General features: G+C 39.5%; 1 protein-coding gene across 1 annotated transcript in view; it reads right to left on the bottom strand.

The window, feature by feature from the left end:
- Positions 1 to 20,163, bottom strand: part of cep89 (centrosomal protein 89) — a 121,012-nt gene that overhangs the window by 90,189 nt on the left and 10,660 nt on the right. The window contains exons 2-6 of the mRNA XM_060837660.1: positions 19,263 to 19,369; positions 17,778 to 17,951; positions 14,081 to 14,294; positions 5,539 to 5,641; positions 2,262 to 2,287 (exon numbers count right to left, since the gene is read on the bottom strand). Of these exons, the coding sequence (XP_060693643.1) occupies positions 2,262 to 2,287; positions 5,539 to 5,641; positions 14,081 to 14,294; positions 17,778 to 17,951; positions 19,263 to 19,369 (624 nt within the window). The remainder of the gene's footprint in view (positions 1 to 2,261; positions 2,288 to 5,538; positions 5,642 to 14,080; positions 14,295 to 17,777; positions 17,952 to 19,262; positions 19,370 to 20,163) is intronic.

Here is a 20,163-nt window from a genome sequence, read left to right as displayed (position 1 = left end):
TTTGTTCCAGAAGTAAGTCACACCAGCCATGTTAAGTGCTTCAGACTTGGTCTGTGAGTAAGGAAAGGAGGCTATGACTATGAATGAGGTAGGTTTGGGAATCAAGAAGGTAACAGTCATGGAATCTTAACCCTTGCACTTGCTCAATATATTCCAAAGTTTGATGTTATTTCAGCTTGTGTGGATGACAGCAAAGATTGCTGGAGGATACGCAAACTAATCACTGCACCATGATACAGGGGGTCATTCGACTATGGGAAAGAAAAAGGGATATAATTATAGTAGGGGTCAGGATAGGAGTTAAATATTACTCTGGGGGAGGGGGCGTCAAGGTAAGGATAGCCTCTGGATGAATTTACACCGTAGTGGACGGCACGGTGGCACAGTGGTTAGCATTGCTGCCTCACAGCACCAGAGACCCGGGTTCAATTCCTGCCTCACTGTGTGGAGTTTGCACATTCCCCCCTTGTCTGCGTGGTTTCCTCCGGGTGCTCCGGTTTCCTCCCACAGTCCAAACATGTGCAGGTTAGGTGAATTGGCCATGCCAAATTGCCCATAGTGTTAGGTGAAGGGGAATAGGTCTGGGGGGGTTGCTCTTTGGCAGGTCGGTGTGGACTTGTTGGATACTGTAGTGCCTCAACTATCTACAATCTAACATAATGACAGATGAAGGGATCAAATATATCATAGCCAAATTTAATGATGATATAAAGATATGCAGAAAAACAAGTTTTGAGGACACAAAGAACTTGCAAAAGGGTGCGGATAGGTGAGTAGGGGCAAAAAAAATAAAGAGTTTAATGTATTCAAAGTGAGGTTTTCTATTCTTTCTACCAAGATAGACCTGTGGAATTTATTTAAATAGAGGAAGATTTCAGAATGGTTGTGGAGCAGAAGAATCTAAATATACTTGTATATGAACCACAAAAAGCTAGTATATAGGTATAGCAAATAATTACATTTGCAAATAATTAATTACATATAGCATTTACTGTATCTGCTGCACCCGGCCTCCTCTATATTGGGGAGACAAGTCGCCTACTTGTGGAACGTTTCAGAGAACACCTCTGGGACACCCGGACCAACCAACCCAACTACCCCATGGCTCAACAGTTCAACTCCCCCTCCCACTCCACCAAGGACATGCAGGTCCTTGGATTCCTCCATCGCCAGATCATAGCAAAACAACGGCTGAAGGAAGAGCGCCTCATCTTCTGCCTAGGAATCCTCCAACCACAAGGGATGAACTCAGATTTCTCCAGTTTCCTCATTTCCCCTCCCCCCACCTTGTCTCAGTCCCAACCCTCGAACTCAGCACCACCTTCCTAACCTGCAATCTTCTTCCTGACCTCTCCGCCTCCACCCCCACCCCGGCCTATCACCCTCACCTTAACCTCCTTCCACCTATCACATTTCCAACCCCCCTCCACCAAGTCCCTCCTCCCTTCCTTTTATCTCAGCCTGCTTGGCACACTTTCCTCATTCCTGAAGAAGGACTTATGCCCGAAATGTCGATTCTCCTGCTCCTTGGATGCTGCCTGACCTGCTGTGCTTTTCCAGCAACACATTTTCAGCTTAGCAAATAATTAAGAAAGCATATGGAATGTTGGTCTTTATTGCAAGTCAAACAGAATATAAATACGGGTAAGTCTTGCTACAATTGAAGGAGGTCATAAGTGAATTTCTACATGGATTACTGTATTTGGTTTTGGGCTCCTTACATATTTGATTCGGAATCAATTCACAGGAGGTTCACTCGACTGATTACTAGAATAAAAGGGTTGTTTATAAGCAAAGATTGGGCTTGTATCCAATGCAATTTGGAAGAATGAGAGGTGATATTATTGAAATGTAGGTTCTGGGGCACCTTGATAGGGTAGATGCTGAGAGGCTGTTTACATTCATGGAGTCATCTAGAACCAAAGGGAGCAATTTAAAAATAGTTGGTTTCCACTTCAAACAGATAGGAGGAGGAATTTCTTCATCCTGAGTGCAGGTAACCTTTGGTATTCGAAATCCCATGGCAGTGGTAGTCAGGACATTGAAGATATTCAAGGCTGGGTTGCATAAAGTTACGAAATGTAGTGGAGTTAGCAGGAAATTGGAGTGAAGGTCACAATCAGATCAACCGGGAACTTATTCAAAGGTAGAGCAGGCTTGAGAAGTCAAATAGCCAACCTGTGCTCCAATTTCCTATGTTTTACACATTTAGAACCATTGTTTTCCTCTGAAAACACGTTTTAAGTTTTTTCTTTCCTTACCTTAGATGCTGGAGTTAAAGTATGTTCTGGAAGAGGAAAGAAAAAAGATTTTCAAACACACCTAAGAAATTGTCCTAATGTCAGATTATACACCCAAGTTCTTTTTACGCGCAAAATGGTGATGAATTAGGTGAGAGTTCATAAACCCACTCTATAGCCCAGCTATTAGTCAAAGATTTTAATAATACCAGCAGTTGTGTGGAAAATACTGGCATAGCAATTTACAATTATGGATGTTAACACAAAAGTACGGTTATATACCCTTACAAGTAGCAAGGCTTGTAGATACAAAGGACGACACTATCCAAATACTCCATTATACAGGTTTTAAAGAAATGTCCAATGAAATAAAAATGAGTCTACATGAGCATAAAATGAAAAGAAATGCAAAACAATACAAGTTGTTCCTCAGCTCAGGTAAAAAGATCTGACTATTCTAGACACTGCAAAATATACAAAAGAAATGGTTATTTATCTTCTAACAGATTACAAATGCTAGTTGAACCCTAATAATATGGGACGACCAACATCAGCAATATTAATTGCATGCAGAGCAAAGTCATTAACTAATGATGGAAAGGAACTTGCAAGTGAGCATTCAGATTATAGTTATTTTGTGTCAATTGCTGGTTAGACTACGAAGTTATTAACTTTTTAGAATTAATTTACTCAGGCTCTTGTGGTGCAGTGGTGCCCAAGTCAATTGAACGAAGAGATAATTAATTTTGTGGTTTATAATCAAAGCCATAATCAAAATAATGCTTTTGAGTTTAGTATTTTCACTTCTTTCAAAATTACAATTATCTGACAACAATTTCAAGTTTCACATATTGAAGCATAAAATCTGTTTAGCTTGTAGTTGAACATTCCCTAAGTTGTGCCAACCTATTTGACAGTCAAACTATTTTCATGAATAATAATTAATTAGATGCAAGTCTGAAGATCAATCTGCAAATGCAACAGTTACAGAACATGTGCAATTCAACACTTAAAAAAGCAAAAACAGAGTTCCAGAAACAAACATCATTATAATTAATGAAGATGAAAAACAAGGGATCAGATTTGTCATAGAAGGAAAATTAGCATCAAGGATAATTAATAAAAACTTCAAGTAAAATACTTATCAGCACTAGAACAAATTCTATAAATAAATGGAGTAAACCACTATACGGCATTTCTATAATACAATACAAAAAGACTGAATATTGTGACAGGCAGTCACAAAAATTAATCACAGCTTTCTGTCAATGATTGTGAGACAGTATGTTACAAGTCAAAGATTTTATCGGCTCCTTCTCTCCCTCGTTATGGGCATTTAAACAGGCATTGGATAGGCATATGGAGGAAAGTGGGCTAGTGTAGGTTAGGTGGGCTTGGATCGGCGCAACATCGAGGGCTGAAGGGCCTGTACTGCGCTGTATTTTTCTATGTTCTATGTTCTAAGTACTGTATTTTGAAAATAACTAGTTAAAATAAGCATTCAGATTGATAAGACATTGGACAATTATCCTACAAATGCCATATCCTCATCCAAGACCAAAGAACAAGGTCACAACAACAACTTGTACTCAAACAATTCTTCAACGTAAAATCACTGAACTGTGAAAAGATGTTTTAAAAATCAAGGATTATGAAATGCATTGCTGCACTTTTTAAAAGCAAGCTACCAGTACTTATTAGAAGTGCTGTTTACACTACTGTTTGTTCAATTAATGAGGGAGGTTAGTTGTAGACAAGGGGTGTAGAAAGTAAGATTCAGTTAGCAACAAGTAGCTGGTTGGTCTATGGAGTTTCGACCAGTTGTTGATGACAAAGATCCTCTGTCAGCCAACAAGGATGGTTGGCTCCCAAATAGCTGAACAGTTTGTAGTTGCATACAATATGACCAGAAAGCTTCAAATGGCCAGAAGGGGAGGTAGTGTCATTTTTTTCTGCAGCAATAAACACTTTAAGCCTGAAGAAAGCCAAATCATTCTCCCTCACCAATTGCTGTAAGCTGTGGCTTTTCGCAACAAGACAGAGATTTGCTTTGTGCCTCCTGCAAGAAAGTAAAAAAGGCACCTGAGAGGGGAAGAGTTCAATGAACAGCCAGTCCTGACAATCAAAAGGATCATCTAAGCAAACCCTGTGAACAGAGATCACTAAACTGCCTTTCCAGTGTTTCCCTCCACTGATGCTTTTTGTATATCTATATGCGTGCATAGGAAGAGGTTATAATGGGGCTTAAGAATAACAACGTTATCAGTTCATAGTTGTTTACTGGTAGCTAGAATCTATTTATTTGTAATAAATAGTAGTTCTTGTGAAGTACAGAAATCTAGTCCATGCCTTTGTTAATCTGGGTTTAAAAGACAAGTAAATTGGAAATTTTCTGAACTTTAATAAAATCTTTAACTTTTATAATGACACTAGGAATAGCAGAACTTATTTTCTATCAAGCTATCCCAATGAAGCATAACAAAACAAAAGCAACAATTTAAAGATAGGTGGGACAGAAAGCCACAGTCAATCTCTGAGAACAAGGATGATAGATATGTGATATGGTATTTATTGGTGGAAAGGATGTCAGCTAAAAGAATGCTAGATTAATTATATCTAGAGGTGACTCCCAATGTATATATGAAGAGGCATGTATGAAGCTTCTACGAATGGGGAGGCAAAGGTAGGGATGAAGATGTGCAACATTGAATTGAAAGCAAACACTCTCTGAAACAAAGTTCAAGGTCAAGCAAGAATCAAAGCTGTGAAAGATCCAGCTGACCCAGAGACAGTGGCTGATTAGTGAGCAGGAGTTAGTTACAAAGTAGCTCACATCAAGGCTTCAAACCTCCCACAAATATATAAAAGTTCAGGTGGATTTTAACTCTAGAAATGCCCATCTTACAAAACTTACCATTGCTGGTCTAAAGTATCATCATTTTGCACTTTGTAATTTGCTCAGCTATTTATTATAATTTATTGTGTGTATAATATACATCTTCCCTAGAATATAGATATTGCAATTGCCACTAAAATACACTGTTTTGTACCGCTTGAGTGACGTTATTGGTACAGTACATTTGGATGACCTCAACCAATCTTCTAGCAAATATGAAGCATTTAGGGATGTTGCTGACGTATTTGATAAACCAGTTCGACTATCACAGGCAACAAGTTAAGAAGCAACAGACTTGCTTACTACATGTCTAGTTACAGCCATTCAGGTTTACATCCACAGGTCTAAAAGTATAACCCAATATTTTTCAAAATCAATATTAAAGTAATTACTGTTGCTTACCTTCAACTTGTCCAGGTTTTGGTTCATGTATCAGAGCGGTAGATTCTACATCATAGGAAGAAATGTCAGTCAGATCACTGCTCACAGATGCTGGTATTTCATTCTTTGTAAGTAATAGATAAAAGGAAAAGGATAAGCAGAAGAGAAAGTTAAATGAAATTCAGAAAAATATTAATTTTTCAAAAGTTAAGAATCATATCAAATGCCCAAGAACTCCAGACTTCAAAACTAATACTTTTTTAAAATCTATAGACCAAAGGTAAACTTCAATTATGTTAATTCAGAAATGCCACATCCTCCCCATACATAACAGAAAATAAAACTTCAAAACCTTGATTTTAAAAATAAATACTCCAAGTAAATATCAACATTCTTCACTTGAAAGCTTTCCTCGCACTAAAGGTGAAAAATTACACTTACATTTTGTTTTACCATTTCTGACCTCTTCCCAATGAGTTATAACTAAATATATTTCTTTTATGGTAAAAAGCACCCAATGACAAGACACTGTGTATCATTATTAAATAATAAAGCAAAGAGAAATTTCTAGCAACTGCACAGGGGTAATACATGCATAAATCATAATAATGCTTCTCAAGCTGCTCAGCTCCTCCAGAAGTTGAGAGAGAGTGGCATCTCACCAAGAAACATATTGCTAAAATATGCAAAGTGGTGTGATGTTGTATACATTATTTGATGTATACAATTTAAACTCTTCAGAGAATAAAATGAAGTTCATACCTTCCAGTGTAAATAACATTTTAGGCTGTAATCACTGGAAAACAACATTGCTGGCTTGTGTAGTGCCTTTGGTCAATAGTGCAGTACACCTTTATGGTGGTTAGCACTGCTACCTCACAGCGCCAGAGACCTGGGTTCAGTTCCGGCCTCAGGCGACTGCTGTGTGGAGTTTGCACATTCTCCCCGTGTCTGCGTGGGTTTTCTCCGGGTGCTCCGGTTTCCTCCCACAGTCCAAAAAATGTGCAGGTTAGGTGAATTGGCCATGCTAAATTGCCCGTAGTGTTCGGTGCAGGGGTAAATGTAGGGGAATGGGTCTGGGTGGGTGTGCTTCCGCGGGTCGGTGTGGACTTGTTGGGCCGAAGGGCCTGTTTCCACAATGTAAGTAAGTAATCTAATCTAATCATATCACCATTGTATTACAGCATGAGAGCTGCATATACAGAACTCACGTTACATCTAACTCTAGAATCATTTGAAGCATGACGTTATAAGATGTTGTGTATAATATATTAGTTTAATGTCAGCCCAGAAACTGATGTACCTGCATATGTAATGCTTGTACATAGTCATTTGTTGTAATAAATGCATGTTAGATTTTTCAATTCCATCAAATCCCTCTACATTTTTACTTTTATGGGCGCTAATATAAGAATTGCCACATCAGATAAAACATCCTCCTGGAGGTGAAATCACATTGTGGCCATCTTAAAAAAAATTTCTAATGTCTTGACAGCACATATTCAGAAAACTAACTGAAGACTAATCAGAAAACAGCTTTGGACAGGTTTCAAATAACCAATAATATCTGATTCTATGAGTACAGACAGGTGTACAGATCTATTTACAGGACATGCAAGAAGATACAATAATTTCTTTTGATTCTAAGATTGCCTTAATAATAAAAAGCTGAACTAACAAATACAATCAAGACCAAATGTTACAGACTTAAAGTGAAGCACAGCAAGTTCTCTGCCTACCTCTCTTTTAAACAAAAGAAAAGCTTATCTGATTTAACAAATAAGGCAAATGGTCCTGAAAGCACACCTTCAAAGCTATCCTAGAAGAAAATATAGTTTAAAAATACAAAGTGGTCTACACCTAATTTTTAGATAGACCAGCAATGGCATGTTTTGCAAGATGGGCATTAAGAAGGTCAATCTGTGTAATGACCTTGGGTAATTTCACAGTTTGCTTCTCCAGGTTTGTGTGGAATGAAAAAACAAGTTAAGAATCACACAACACCAGATTATATTCCAACAGGTTTATTTGGAAGTACTAGCTTTCAGAGCGCTGTTCCTTCAGCAGGTAGCTGTGGAGCAGTTCTAAAAAAGTCTTTAATCTTTTAGAATGGATTGCAGTTCATTAATATGTAAATCCCAGAACTTCTTCAAGTCAAATTCTCAAGCTAACTTAAGGTTTCATAAAAAAAAAGTAACATCTCAGTTCAGACAATGCATTAAAAGTGAAAGGTTGGGGTCTGTCTGTATCTGTCAGGGTTTGGGGAGGGGGAGCGTGCTTGATAGTGCGTGCATGTGAGTGTGATGGAGGACAAGTCTGTGACAGGGTGTGTGCATGGGTGAGAGTGTGGTGGGTTTATGTGTGTCTGTCTGAGAGACTGCACTTGTATGTGTGTGCGAGGGTACGAGAGTGCGAGTGTGTGTGTGAGAGAGAGAGCGAGAGAGAGAGAACCAATATATACAGAAGTATATTAACTCAGGTGGCCGGATGGACAGTTTGTCAGACAGAGACATTAATAGTGTGGTTTCGATTCCCATGTTAGCTGTGTTACCATGAAAGACTCCCCTTCTCAACTTTGCCCCTCACCGCAGGTTAAACCGCCAATAGATATCTCTCTCTAATGACAGAATAGCCCTCTGGTCCAGTAGACTATGGCAAGTTTACTAAAACGTGACACATCCAGAAAGAAATGTACTTCAGCAACTGGTACTCCATGATACAGCCTATGAGAGACCGTCTCTCACCACGTAATGGATTATTAAATCTGTGCATTGGTAGAATCACACAGAAGTGTTAGTATGTAAGTTCAACTTGGCTTCCTGAAATCTTTTATGTGGTAGATTGTAGTAGCAGTAGATTACCTGTACAGCTGGTACAATCTGTACAATCACAATTCACTACACCCACTATGGAGGAACAGAACACACATAATGCAATCGAATCGGTTAACAAACACAAATGATATGACTTTGAAGTGAAATAAAAGCAAGAATTGTTATAACTGACATGTTGGGGGATTGTTCCAACTGACACATTGAGCAGATTACCTAATGTACACAGAACAAGACTGATATAAGAGAAGTGGATTCCGATTCATGGGACACACCAGCATCGGTTTAGTGGAAAGTGAGATCTGTATGTTTGGAATGGTCTGTACTTGAATCTTGCTGGGAGTGCACTATAACGAAGGAAGTAGAAGGAGCTTTCAAGATAGTGGGGGAGGGGTGCTGGGTAATGAAGCTCGGGTCATCATAGCAAGTTAAGAGATAGAGACCAGACAGGAAACCAAAATACCATTTTGATTCAAACTGAATATAAAACAAAGGGATAGGAGAAAGTGAGGGCTGCAGATGCTGGAGATCAGAATCAAAAAGTGTGGTGCTGGAAAAGCACAGCCAGTCAGACAGCACCCGAGGAGCAACAGAGTCAATATTTCGAACATAAGCTCTTCATCAGGAATGATAAAAAGCTTATGCTCAAACGTCGACTGGCCTGCTCCTTGGATGCTGCCTGACTGGCTGTGCCTTTCCAGCACCACACTTTTTGGCATAAAACTAAGAATGCTCTGTTTCTTTTATACAGGGAATTGCTGAGACCACACACCAAATATTATGTACAATTTTGGTCTCCTTATTTAAGGAAGGACGTGTAAGTTCAATTGGAGGTGGTTCAGAGGATGTTTACTAGATTGATACCTTAAATGAGCAGGTTACCTTTCAAGAAAAAATTGAACAGCCTCAACTCATTTTCAAGAGGGTTCAGAAGAGTGAGAGGTGATTTGAGTGAGCCTGGACAAGAACTAAGTGACAATGTTTTAAATTCGGGCTGTCTTTTTCTGACAAAGACGAGGATTAGTTTCTCTCAAGAGTTGTGAGACTTCAGCCTCAGATGGTGATAGGGATGGGGATTACTGAATATTTTTAACGCAGAGATGGAGAGATTCTTGTTATGCAAGAGAAACAAATGTTTTCAAGAATAAATGGGAATGTGAAATTTGGAATACAAACAGGTCAAACATGATTTTGTTTAATGGTGGAACAAGCTTAAAGGGTCAAATGTTCGACTTCTGCTCCTAATTTCTATTTTCATAGTTCTATATCCAAGATCACTGAGGCACACATGTACACATTAAACAAAACTGGGTCCAGAACCGAACCCTGTCAGACATTCTAACCACTTCGACCACAACCCTCCCCTCATCTTTACTTCTCTTTTCTCCTTTCTAATCATTTTTAATCTACTTTGCCTCATTCCTTCTAAAACAATCCCTATATGGTACCTTGCCTAAGGTTTCTCTAAAGGTGAGAGTTGGTGCTGAAAAAGTACAGCAGGTCAGGCAGCATCCAAAGAGCAGGAGAATCAACATTTTGGGCAAAAGCCTTTCATCAGGAATGAGGCTGTGAGTCGAGGGGTGGTGAGATAAATGGGAGGTGGGGAAGGTAGCTGACAGTGCAATAGGAGGTGGGGTAATGGAAATAGGTCAGAGTGGAGTGTGGAACAGATAAGTGGGAAGGAAGATGGACAGGTAGGACAGGTCATGAGAGCAATACCGAGTTAGAAGGTTGGAACTGGAATGGGGGGGGGGGGGGGGGGGGGGGGGAGGAATGAGGAAACTGGTGAAATCCACATTGATGCCATGGCGTTGGAGGGTCCCGAGGCGGAAGATAAGGTGTTCTTCCTCAATGCGTTGGGTGGTTAGGGTGTGGCAAAGGAGGCAGCCCAGGACCTGCATGTTCTTGGCAGAGTGGGAGGGGGAGTTGAAGTGTTCAGCCATGGAGCGGTGGGATTGGTTGGTGCAAGTTTCCCGGAGATGTTCTCTGAAGCACTCTGCAAGTAGGCATCCAGTCTCCCCAGTGTAGAGGAGACCGCATTGGGAGCAATGGATACAGTAAATGACATGTGTGGAAGTGCAGGTAAAACTCTGATGGATGTAGAAAGTTCTTTTGGGGCCTTAGATGGAGGTGAGGGGGAGGAGAGGAGGTGTGGGCACAGGTTTTGTAATTCCTGCAGTGGCAGCACAAAGAATCGGGAGAGGAGGGTGGATTGGTTGGTTGGGGGGAGGGTGTACCTGACAAGGGAGTTCGCAAAGGAAATGGTCAGGACTCCATCAGAGTTTTACCTGCACTTCCACACATCATTTACTGTATCCGTTGCTCCCAATGCGGTCTCCTCTACATTGGGGAGACTGGATGCCTACTTGCAGAGTGCTTCAGAGAAAATCTCCGGGAAACTTGCACCAACCAATCCCACCGCTCCATGGCTGAACACTTCGACACCACCTCCCCCCCCCCCCCCCCCCCCCCCCCCCCCCCTCCCACTCTGCCATTTCCTTTGTGGATTGGTCTGCACTTGAATTATGCTGGGAGTGCACTTTCAGGAGTCATATAACAAAGACAGTAGAAGGAGCATTCAAGAACGTGGGTGGGGGAGGGGGGGGGCACTGGTAATGAAGATTGGATAATCATAGCAAATCAAGAGATAGAGACCAGACAGGAAACCAAAATGCCGATTTGGTGTCGACTTCTGTGACTCGAACTGATTATAAAATCAAGGATTGGAGAAACTGAGGACTACAGATACTGGAAAAGCACAGCTAGTTAGGCAGCATCCGAGGTGCAGTAGAGTCAACGTTTCGAGCATAAGTTTTTATCAGCTCTTCATCAGGAATGATGAAAAGTTTATGCTCAAAACGTCGACTCTCCTGCTCCCTGACCTGCTGTGCTTTTCCAGCACCACTCTCTCGACTTTCACCTCCAGCATCTGCAGTCCTCACTTTTGCCTAAACATTTTTCTAAATTCCACATGCAATATATATATGCAACATTTTCATTATCTATTATGTCTGCGAGTTAACTGAAGAACTCTGATGTATTCCAAGTCCCAGCAACCCTTTTGGAACCTATGATGGGTGTGGCTAACCATTTCTATTATATCTAGATAGATAGTAAATTCATCCTTTACTAAAGGAATTAAAATTTTCTCCATCACCAATGCTGTTATTCCACCTATAATGACCCAAATTACTTTATCTCCCTTTTTAAAAGTATGTACTACAATGGGTGACTCTCTAGACATCAGGCACTCATACAAATTCAACACAGCCCTGAAAGGAAATTGCATGGGCCTCTTCAAAACCCTCACTGAATTTAATTTAAAAGCTCGGGTACATATAAACAAGCTCTGGAACTTCATCTTTCCACAGCTTAACTAACAAATGAAATTTTCCAATCATCCAATGCAGTATTGTGCTCCATAGTCTCAATTACTTTAAGGTCCATCTCCTCGCCAATATCTTTGTTTCGTGAAGCCTAAAGTAACCTGTTTATTTAATACCTCTGCCATTTTTAAATCATTCAATACAAATCCTTACAAAGTCCACCTCTTAGGAGATCCACTTATTTTTAACAATTGTCCTTATATTGATAAATTTTAAAAATACTTTGAATTTTTTTAAAACACACTTTTGGCTTTTCTTTTTCATTTTAACATCTATGCTTATTTCCTCACGTTCTCCTTTAGTTCTCTTCATTAATCTTAATATCATAAAGATTTTATATTCAAATGTTATCTAGTCTTTTTATTCACCCATAAACCACACCTCTAATAATGCAGTGCTTCCCAAGCATTGGAGTATCAGTCTAGATTAATTCCCGAAATCATGAACTGAGCTTTACACAGAGTGCAACATTTATATAAAACTATTGATCTGTCGTGTGACATGGTTCACAGGCAGATCAGAGGAAGTGTCTCTTTTCCTACATTCGAACTATTTGTTCGCTTTTCACAGCAAATATATTGACAATGAGAGTACAGCACCACCCACTGGTTGCAGAGAGAATTCTTCCTGCAAGCTAAATCAGTGCATGATACATAATCCTTATATCTCAATGGATTGCTCACAGTATTTTTATTTAATTTAGAAGATACTAGTTGCACTTTCAACTACCAGTCTATTTTAATTAAGTCACTAAAATTAAGATGTTTGTGTAGTGAACATTCTACAATTGACATTGTAAGCAATTCCTTGAATATGTTCACACTTGCCACAACTCCTTGTTTGAATTTCTTCAAGTAGGTTTCTGCTCGTGACACAGCACTACACCAGTCCTAAAATAAAGTCACAATGGCATCCTCTGTATTGTATTCTGACTGCAGTCTCTTCCACTGTTGGTCAGCTCTAATACCTTATCATTAGTGTCAAATTTTTATATTCTTATAACAATTGTTCAAATACCATGACGATGAAAACAAATAATCGCTTCAGGTTCTGTGATAACAATATTGCTAGATCTTTAAATAGAGGATTATATAGAATTAACATTATTACAAAAAAATCATTTGGATCAAATTGGCTCTGCCACAGTACAATTTCCCCTCCTTAACCACGTACTCAGTGTTGGGAAAATTCTAGACTTCCCAAATCAAACTCAAGAGCAGTTTTCGTGAGTGTTCAGAGTTTCGTTTTTGGAATTGGGGGTGGGTTGCTACAGCTAATTGGAAACAATGCAGAAATCGGCAAGAAGCGGCCAAGTGTTAAGATGGCCTGCTGACAGTTGGTTCCAGCTCTACTAAAAACCATGAAGGTGAGACAACACCAGAATTTACAATGAAATTCTGCCGATTTATGTACCATCTAGCCCTCATGCCTCAAATCCCTTCAAAGCTGACACACTCCATGTCCATTCATGCAAACTCAGATCCCATTCACCTCCAATCGCCACTCATACTCTCCATGCCAACTTAAACCCCTTTGTTCATCCAACGGTAGACCCCACAAGAGCACAGGGAAACATCTATGACCAGGTCTTCAATTAGCCACTCACACATTTTTCATGTTCCACATGTATTTTGAGGCAAAGGCCTGTGGCTACACTTTTAGACCTACAATTGATTGCGGTTTGGGACATCTCTCTACAACATACTCTCTACAGAAGTATGGAATCACTGCAGTAACCTCTGGATTTCTATATTATTTTGCACAAGCATGAAATCCTAAGTGCACTGTCAGTTTCAGAGGAGTAGTAATGGATAGTTGTACAGGCTACGCACTAGAAATGCTCAAGTCTGTGTCCCCCTTTACAATTGGACTGAATAAACTAGGTAAAAACAATCTCTGCAGATGCTGGAAACCAGATTCTGGGTTAGAGTAGTGCTGGAAAAGCACAGCAGTTCAGGCAGCATCCGAGCAGCAGGAAATCCGATGTGTCGGGCAAAAGCCCTTCATCATCCTGATGAAGGGCTTTTGCCAGAAATGTCTGTTTTCCTGCTCCTCAGATGCTGCCTGAACTGCTGTGCTTTTCCAGCACCACTCTAGCCCACTTGGACTGAAGGTGAGACAACACCAGAATTTACAATGAAATTCTGCCGATTTATGTACCATCTTAATACTTGGGCATACAAATAAAAACAAAATAATGCAGCTGCTGGAAATCTGAAATAAACAATGAGAATGCTGGATAAATTCAGCACATTTGGTAGCATCTGTGGAGAAAGAAAGAATTAACTTTTCAAGTCTGGTATGACTTTTTTTTAGTCCTTCACTGTAAAATGTAAACACAGTCACCTGGTTAGCCTTGTGAGGAATGGCATAAACTGCCTCTTTAATATGTACTTCATCTTCCTTTTCGAGAACATAGTAATGAGGTTGGTTTTCTTTATCTGACAACTGTTCCACATCTTGGTCATCATCTTCTCCTTCTTCTTCATTATCTTCTTCGTCAGAATCAGACGGCAGTGGTAATTGAGGCCTGCCCCTAACAGTACTTTGCCATACATTCCTTTGCAAAGAAACAAAAATTAATAATGGAAACCAGCAGCAGATTTCCCACAATTATTTAAAACATTCTTATTAGATTAATATGAAAAGTTACATGTAAAGTATGAATCTGAAACCACAGGTTAACATTCACAAGCTTAAATCAGTTTCAAAAACTTGGAATAAAAGATACAGCAGAAATACTTCAACCAGTAAGAAAATAGTGCCTCAAACTAGCTTCTCAATCATACCAGATACAGACCCAGATTTTAACTGTGACAGAAAGAAAATGGCAAAACCCACCAAAAGTCAAAGTGCTACCACAAAGACAACATTTATAGGTTTTGCAGGATGAATTTATGGACAGCCCAAGCTTCAAGCATATGAAATGCAGAAATAATTATTAAACTTAGACATGCATGTGCCTAAACAGTGCATAAATCAATTAGACTCGTCAAGAGAACGTACAATGCTGGATGTAAGTTTGCTCACTGAGCTGGAAGGTTCATTTTCAAATGTTTCGTCACCACATTTGGTAACATCATCAGTAAGTGAAGCACTGGTATTATGGCCTGCTTTCTATTTACGTGTTTAGGTTTCCTTGGGTTAGTGATGTCATTTCCTGTGGCAATGCCATTTCCTGTTCTTTTTCTCAGCTGGTGATAAATGAGATCGAAATTGATGTGTCTGTTGATAGAGTTCTGGTTGGAATGCCATGCTTCTGGGAATTCTCATGAGTATCTCTGCATGGCTTGTCCTAGGATGGATGTGTTGTCCCAGTCAAAAGGGTAAGCACCCCGAGGCGCCCAGCCTCATTGCTGATGAAGGGCTCTGGGCCAAAATGTCAATTCTCCTGCTCCTTGGATGTTGCCTGACCTGCTGTGCTTTTCCAACAACACACTCTCAACACCAGTCAAAGGGGTATTCTTCCTCATGTGTATGTAAGGATAGTAGAGATAATGGATCATGTCTTTTTGTGGCTAGTTGATGTTCATGTATCCTGGTGGCTAATTTTTTGTTGACTGGGACAACACATCCATCCTATGACAAACCAAACAGGGACATGCACAAGAATTCTGAGAAGCATGGCTTTCCAACCAGAACTCTATCAACAAACACATCGATTCTGAACCCATCTATCGCCCTCTGAGAAAAAGAACAGGAAATGACGTCACTACAGAAAATGACATCAAATCCAAGGAAACCTAAACACATAAATAGAAAACGGGCCATAACACCAGTGCTTCACCAGAGGCTCACTCATGGTATTACCTAGAATGGTGACGAAATATGTGAAAATGAACTTTCCAGCTCAGCGAGCAAACTTACATCCAGAACCTCAACCTGAGCTACAAATTTTCTCCAAACTCGCTAATTTACAATATAAATGTTTATTTTCATAAGATTTTAGTTACAGGAATTTCAGTGTATTGATTTTTTTTTAAATCAACGAGAGAGTTTTGTTTTAAACAATGACAACATCAATAGACACAAACTAATGTCAGCATGGTTCCTGTGAAGACCTTTGTCATTGGTGAATACTAGGTGAGTTGGCATTGGGGCGGCAAAAGTAGTAGCTAGAGGGCACAAGATGAATTATGGATGTGAAGGTGGCATAGGAACAATAAAAGGCCATGGAATAAATGGGGGGGGGGGGGGGGGCGGCATAACGTGTAACGCAGCCTAAAGCAGTGCAGGGACATGGGTGACAAGGAATACAGTGGGGGGGGAATTGGGGTGGGTACAGTATGTTACATGGCATGTGTTAGCAAGGATGGGGCACGAGGTTTGCATGTGGGAAGGAAGGGCTATGTGGGCGAGGGTTGTTACTGATTTTGTTAAGTGTTTAATTAATGTTCCACAAAATGCTGATGCACAAAAAGCAGGCCATGTGCCCAGCCCCATCTACAACTGGCTGCCTCAACTCTTGTTCCTATGTTGTCTGGTCTGTTCAGGGACAGTCTGCCAAACTGGATTGAAAATCTGACACCCAAAGCAGTTTCTCTTAGATAGGGTTGCAGGGCCAGGACTCTGCCCTCCAAATCATGCAGCAAAAGTCATGGCCAAAATGTTCAATGGAATTATTTATTTTTGAGCAAGGGAATAGATAAAATAGAAGTAGAGAGGATGTTTCCACTGGTGGGTGAAACTAGCACAAGAGGGCATAGCCTCAAGATTAGGGACCAGATTTAGGACTGAATTGAGAAGGAACTCTTCACCCAAAGGGTTGTTAATCTATGGAAATCCTTGCCCAGCAAAGTAGTTGACACTACTTCAGTAAGCCTTTTTAAAGCTAAGGTAGTTTTTTTACAATAAAGAGATTAAGGGATACGGTGAGAGCGTGGGTAAATGGGTCTGAGTCTACGAAAAGATCAGCCATGATCTTATTGAATGGCGGAGCAGGTTCAAAGGGCCGGACGGCCTACCCCTGCTCCGAGTTCTTATGTTCCTGTGAATAAAACCCTAGGCTCTCTTTATAACTCAAACTTCAAGTCTCAGTTACACCCCGATCGCTTCTTCAATGCATTGCAATTCTTTCATCAACATTCCATTGGAAACAACTCCACCCTAAACTACATAAAAATAGAACATGGCACTGGAGGCCAATAGGTGTGAACTTCAAAGAGTAACACCACAATTCTAACTCAGCTTTAAAGAAAAACAGCTCAGTGTTTCTTTTAGAAAGTCTTTTATATGAGAAATGGTAACAATATGGCCATGATCAGGGCACTAACAATCTGGGTTCCTATATTCCTTGACATATTAAGTTAAAAGGAGGATCAATGTCCAGTTAGACCAGCTGGAATCCAAATCGGGATCGTGGGGTGGATCCGTGAAAAAGACTTTGAAATTCCGCTTCAGAGCAATGTTTACAGTTAGCTCAAGTAAGCTTTTGAGATCAGTCACCTGATGATTTCAGGAAGGGATCCAGCTTGGCTTCAGCTCACTGCATCATTCTTCCAACCAGACTTTCTAACTGTCTTGACAGATAAATATTCTGTGCTGACAGGTATTGTGGATGCTTACCAATGCAATAAAATGCAAGTATTTCCCTCTAACCCTCAAACTTTGGTAAAACCAACAACCAGTCAAGGATATATATCTTGAGACTTTATCAGGTTTAAACAATTTTGGAACAAAGAACTTCCAAATAACTAATCATTGATAAAATGGGGAACACTTGAGGTTTGAGTGTACTTGTGCACAAATAATGAGAACTAGCAACTGTTGAGAGACACGATACACAAGACTTTTGTGTTTTCACACATCAGAATGGAAGAAAGGAAATGCTTTGATAAAGAAGATTAGTTTTAACCTGGAAAGACAAAGAGGACAAAGAATTGGGGAGATTTTAACCTGTTAATTAATTACAGTCATCTAACAGAGCTGAGTTCTCAATTTTGTTTAAAGATCTGCAACAATCATGATAATCTTCAAGCTCACATAGCTATTTGTAGCAATTGTACTGAATAAATTAAGATGCCATCAATTTGTTGTACAATACCTTAACTCCAGATCAGCCACAGTGGCATAAGGTTCAAGAAAGCTTTGTTGCTCTGAACGTGTACAATCACTTTCAGAATAAGACCTTTGACGAAGACCTGTCAAATGTGGTTGAGGAATGGCAACTGTACGACCAGTCAGACATGAAGTCAAAATTACTGCTGCCAATGCTGACCTGAAATTGTAAATGAGTTCAACTAACAACAGAATAAAACATTATGAAGAGAACAATATTCTTCAGATAGGATAATTTTGAACTATGTAGATAAAGCAATGAGTCAAAAAAATTAATGATTGTTTAGCTATACAAGAACATGTATTTTTCAAACTGAAATCTTGCACATGTATTTTATTCTCAGATTTTCATTATTCTAAGATGATAATGACAATCATAATTCTGTTTACTTACACCCCTGCATCTTCTTCAAACTAACCCTCTACTGCAAACTCTTTTTATTATACTAAGGTCCCAAATAGTACTAAAATTCAATTCTAAAATTTCAGACTTCACTGTAAAATACAGCTTACAATTATTTATCTCTACTTGAATTCCATTATAGAATCACAGAATCCCTACAGTGTGGAAACAGGCCCTTCAGTCCAACAAGTCCACACCGACCGTCCAAAAAACATCCCACCCAAACCCATTCCCCTACCCTATTACTCGACATTTACCCCTGACTAATGCGCCTAACCTACACATTCCTGAACACTGTGGGTAATTTAACATGGCCAATTCACCTAACTTGTACATCTTTGAATTGTGGAAGGAAACCAGAGCACCTGGAGGAAACCCACGCAGACATGGGGAGAATGTGCTAACTCCACACAGTCACCCAAGGCTGGAAGATCTTTTGCAGAATCCCAAACCTTACATTTGTTAGAAGAAAATGAAGTTAAGGTATCCAGGAATTAATCTTTTTTCCAATGCTGTCACATGATATACAACTTCCTCTGATCCAGATTGTATCCTCAATTATTTGTGGATTGCTAAATTACAGCTTCTGCTATGATTTTACTAAGGTACAGACAAAAGGCAGGCCTTAAGTCTACCTCAATCAGAACTGGAGTGAAACTCTATGCTGCTGACATTATTACGAAGCACATGCTAGTCTTCTGACTAAATGTGCTAACATGCCACTCTGGGTAACAACTAAGATTTTTTTTGTGTATAAATGCTACATAGCAGTATCAATACATCTTTTTATATGATCGAGATAATGCATATCATTTTCAACTAAATAATCATTTTAGATCAATTAGCAATTGTAAACATTGATTAGGATATCAAATCAAAATGACGTAACAAACACAAGCCAATAATATTAGTCAACATGGTCAAAACACAGCTAAAAATGTTGCAAGAGTGATCAGATTATTAACATAAATCTTAGGATGAACGTCCGCATAAACCAAACCTATTAGATTAATGTTTTTATAACAATAAGCATGCAAAACTATAAATAAAACTGAGAAAACAGTGTACCTTGGTCTTTCTGGAGAAGGATCTGGGCTACGTGGCGGAGGGGTACGGGGAACAGCAGCTCTTGGAGCTATTGTGGCTGCAGGTACCAAACCCTGAGCTATGTGTTTCTAAACAAATGGTGGAAAACGTGATTAGTCAAGGCAACAAAAAAGGAGAAAATATGCTAGGTAAACAAAGTTAATGTTACAGTACTGGATTAATATTATCAGATTTCCTTCTTGACACAAAATTAGGTTCAAATGAATTTCTGCTTTGCAAAAATCAATTCAGATGACATCCCACTATACAAAACTGAGATTCCTTTCCAGGCAGTTCAAGCGAAATTGGCATCAATTACGCTATTATGCAATATTGTCACCCAACATGTTGGCCCAATGTAAATATAAAATCTTAAAGCATTTATGAAAGTTAATTATTTAAGATTTTCTGCTGTTACAGTCAATCCAATACTTAAACCTTAAGTACCAACATAATACAAAATGATCAATGTATCAGAATGCAACAGTGAATTATGAAAACAGGAGTATCACACAGTATCACTCTCTTGTTAATCCAGAATATTCCTAGTTTACAGATTTGAATTGGCACACAGTGTGGATTTAAACATAGTGTTGGTGACAAAACCCAAAAAGCCCAGTAACGGCGAGCACTCCTGCTGCTGGTGTGTACACAATAGCTCAAGAGTAGCACTTTGAGGCATGGTGCATAGATAATGGAGATGAGCAGCAGAGAATTGAGAGAGAGAGAGAGAATCTGTTAGAGCTCACAGAGGGAAACTCTCCATGAAATGTCCCAAAATTGACATTAGGCCGATATTTGGGAGAATTCAGCCCATGGAATCAGTTTCTCCCTATCTATTCTTTCTACCAACTTCCTGGCTTAGAAAATCTATCAAATCTCA

This window comes from Hemiscyllium ocellatum, chromosome 17 (genome assembly GCF_020745735.1).
Source record: "Hemiscyllium ocellatum isolate sHemOce1 chromosome 17, sHemOce1.pat.X.cur, whole genome shotgun sequence".
Lineage (NCBI taxonomy): Eukaryota > Metazoa > Chordata > Chondrichthyes > Orectolobiformes > Hemiscylliidae > Hemiscyllium > Hemiscyllium ocellatum.
The sequence above is the reverse complement of the archived record's forward strand: the minus strand, read 5'-3'. Positions and strand labels throughout refer to the sequence as shown.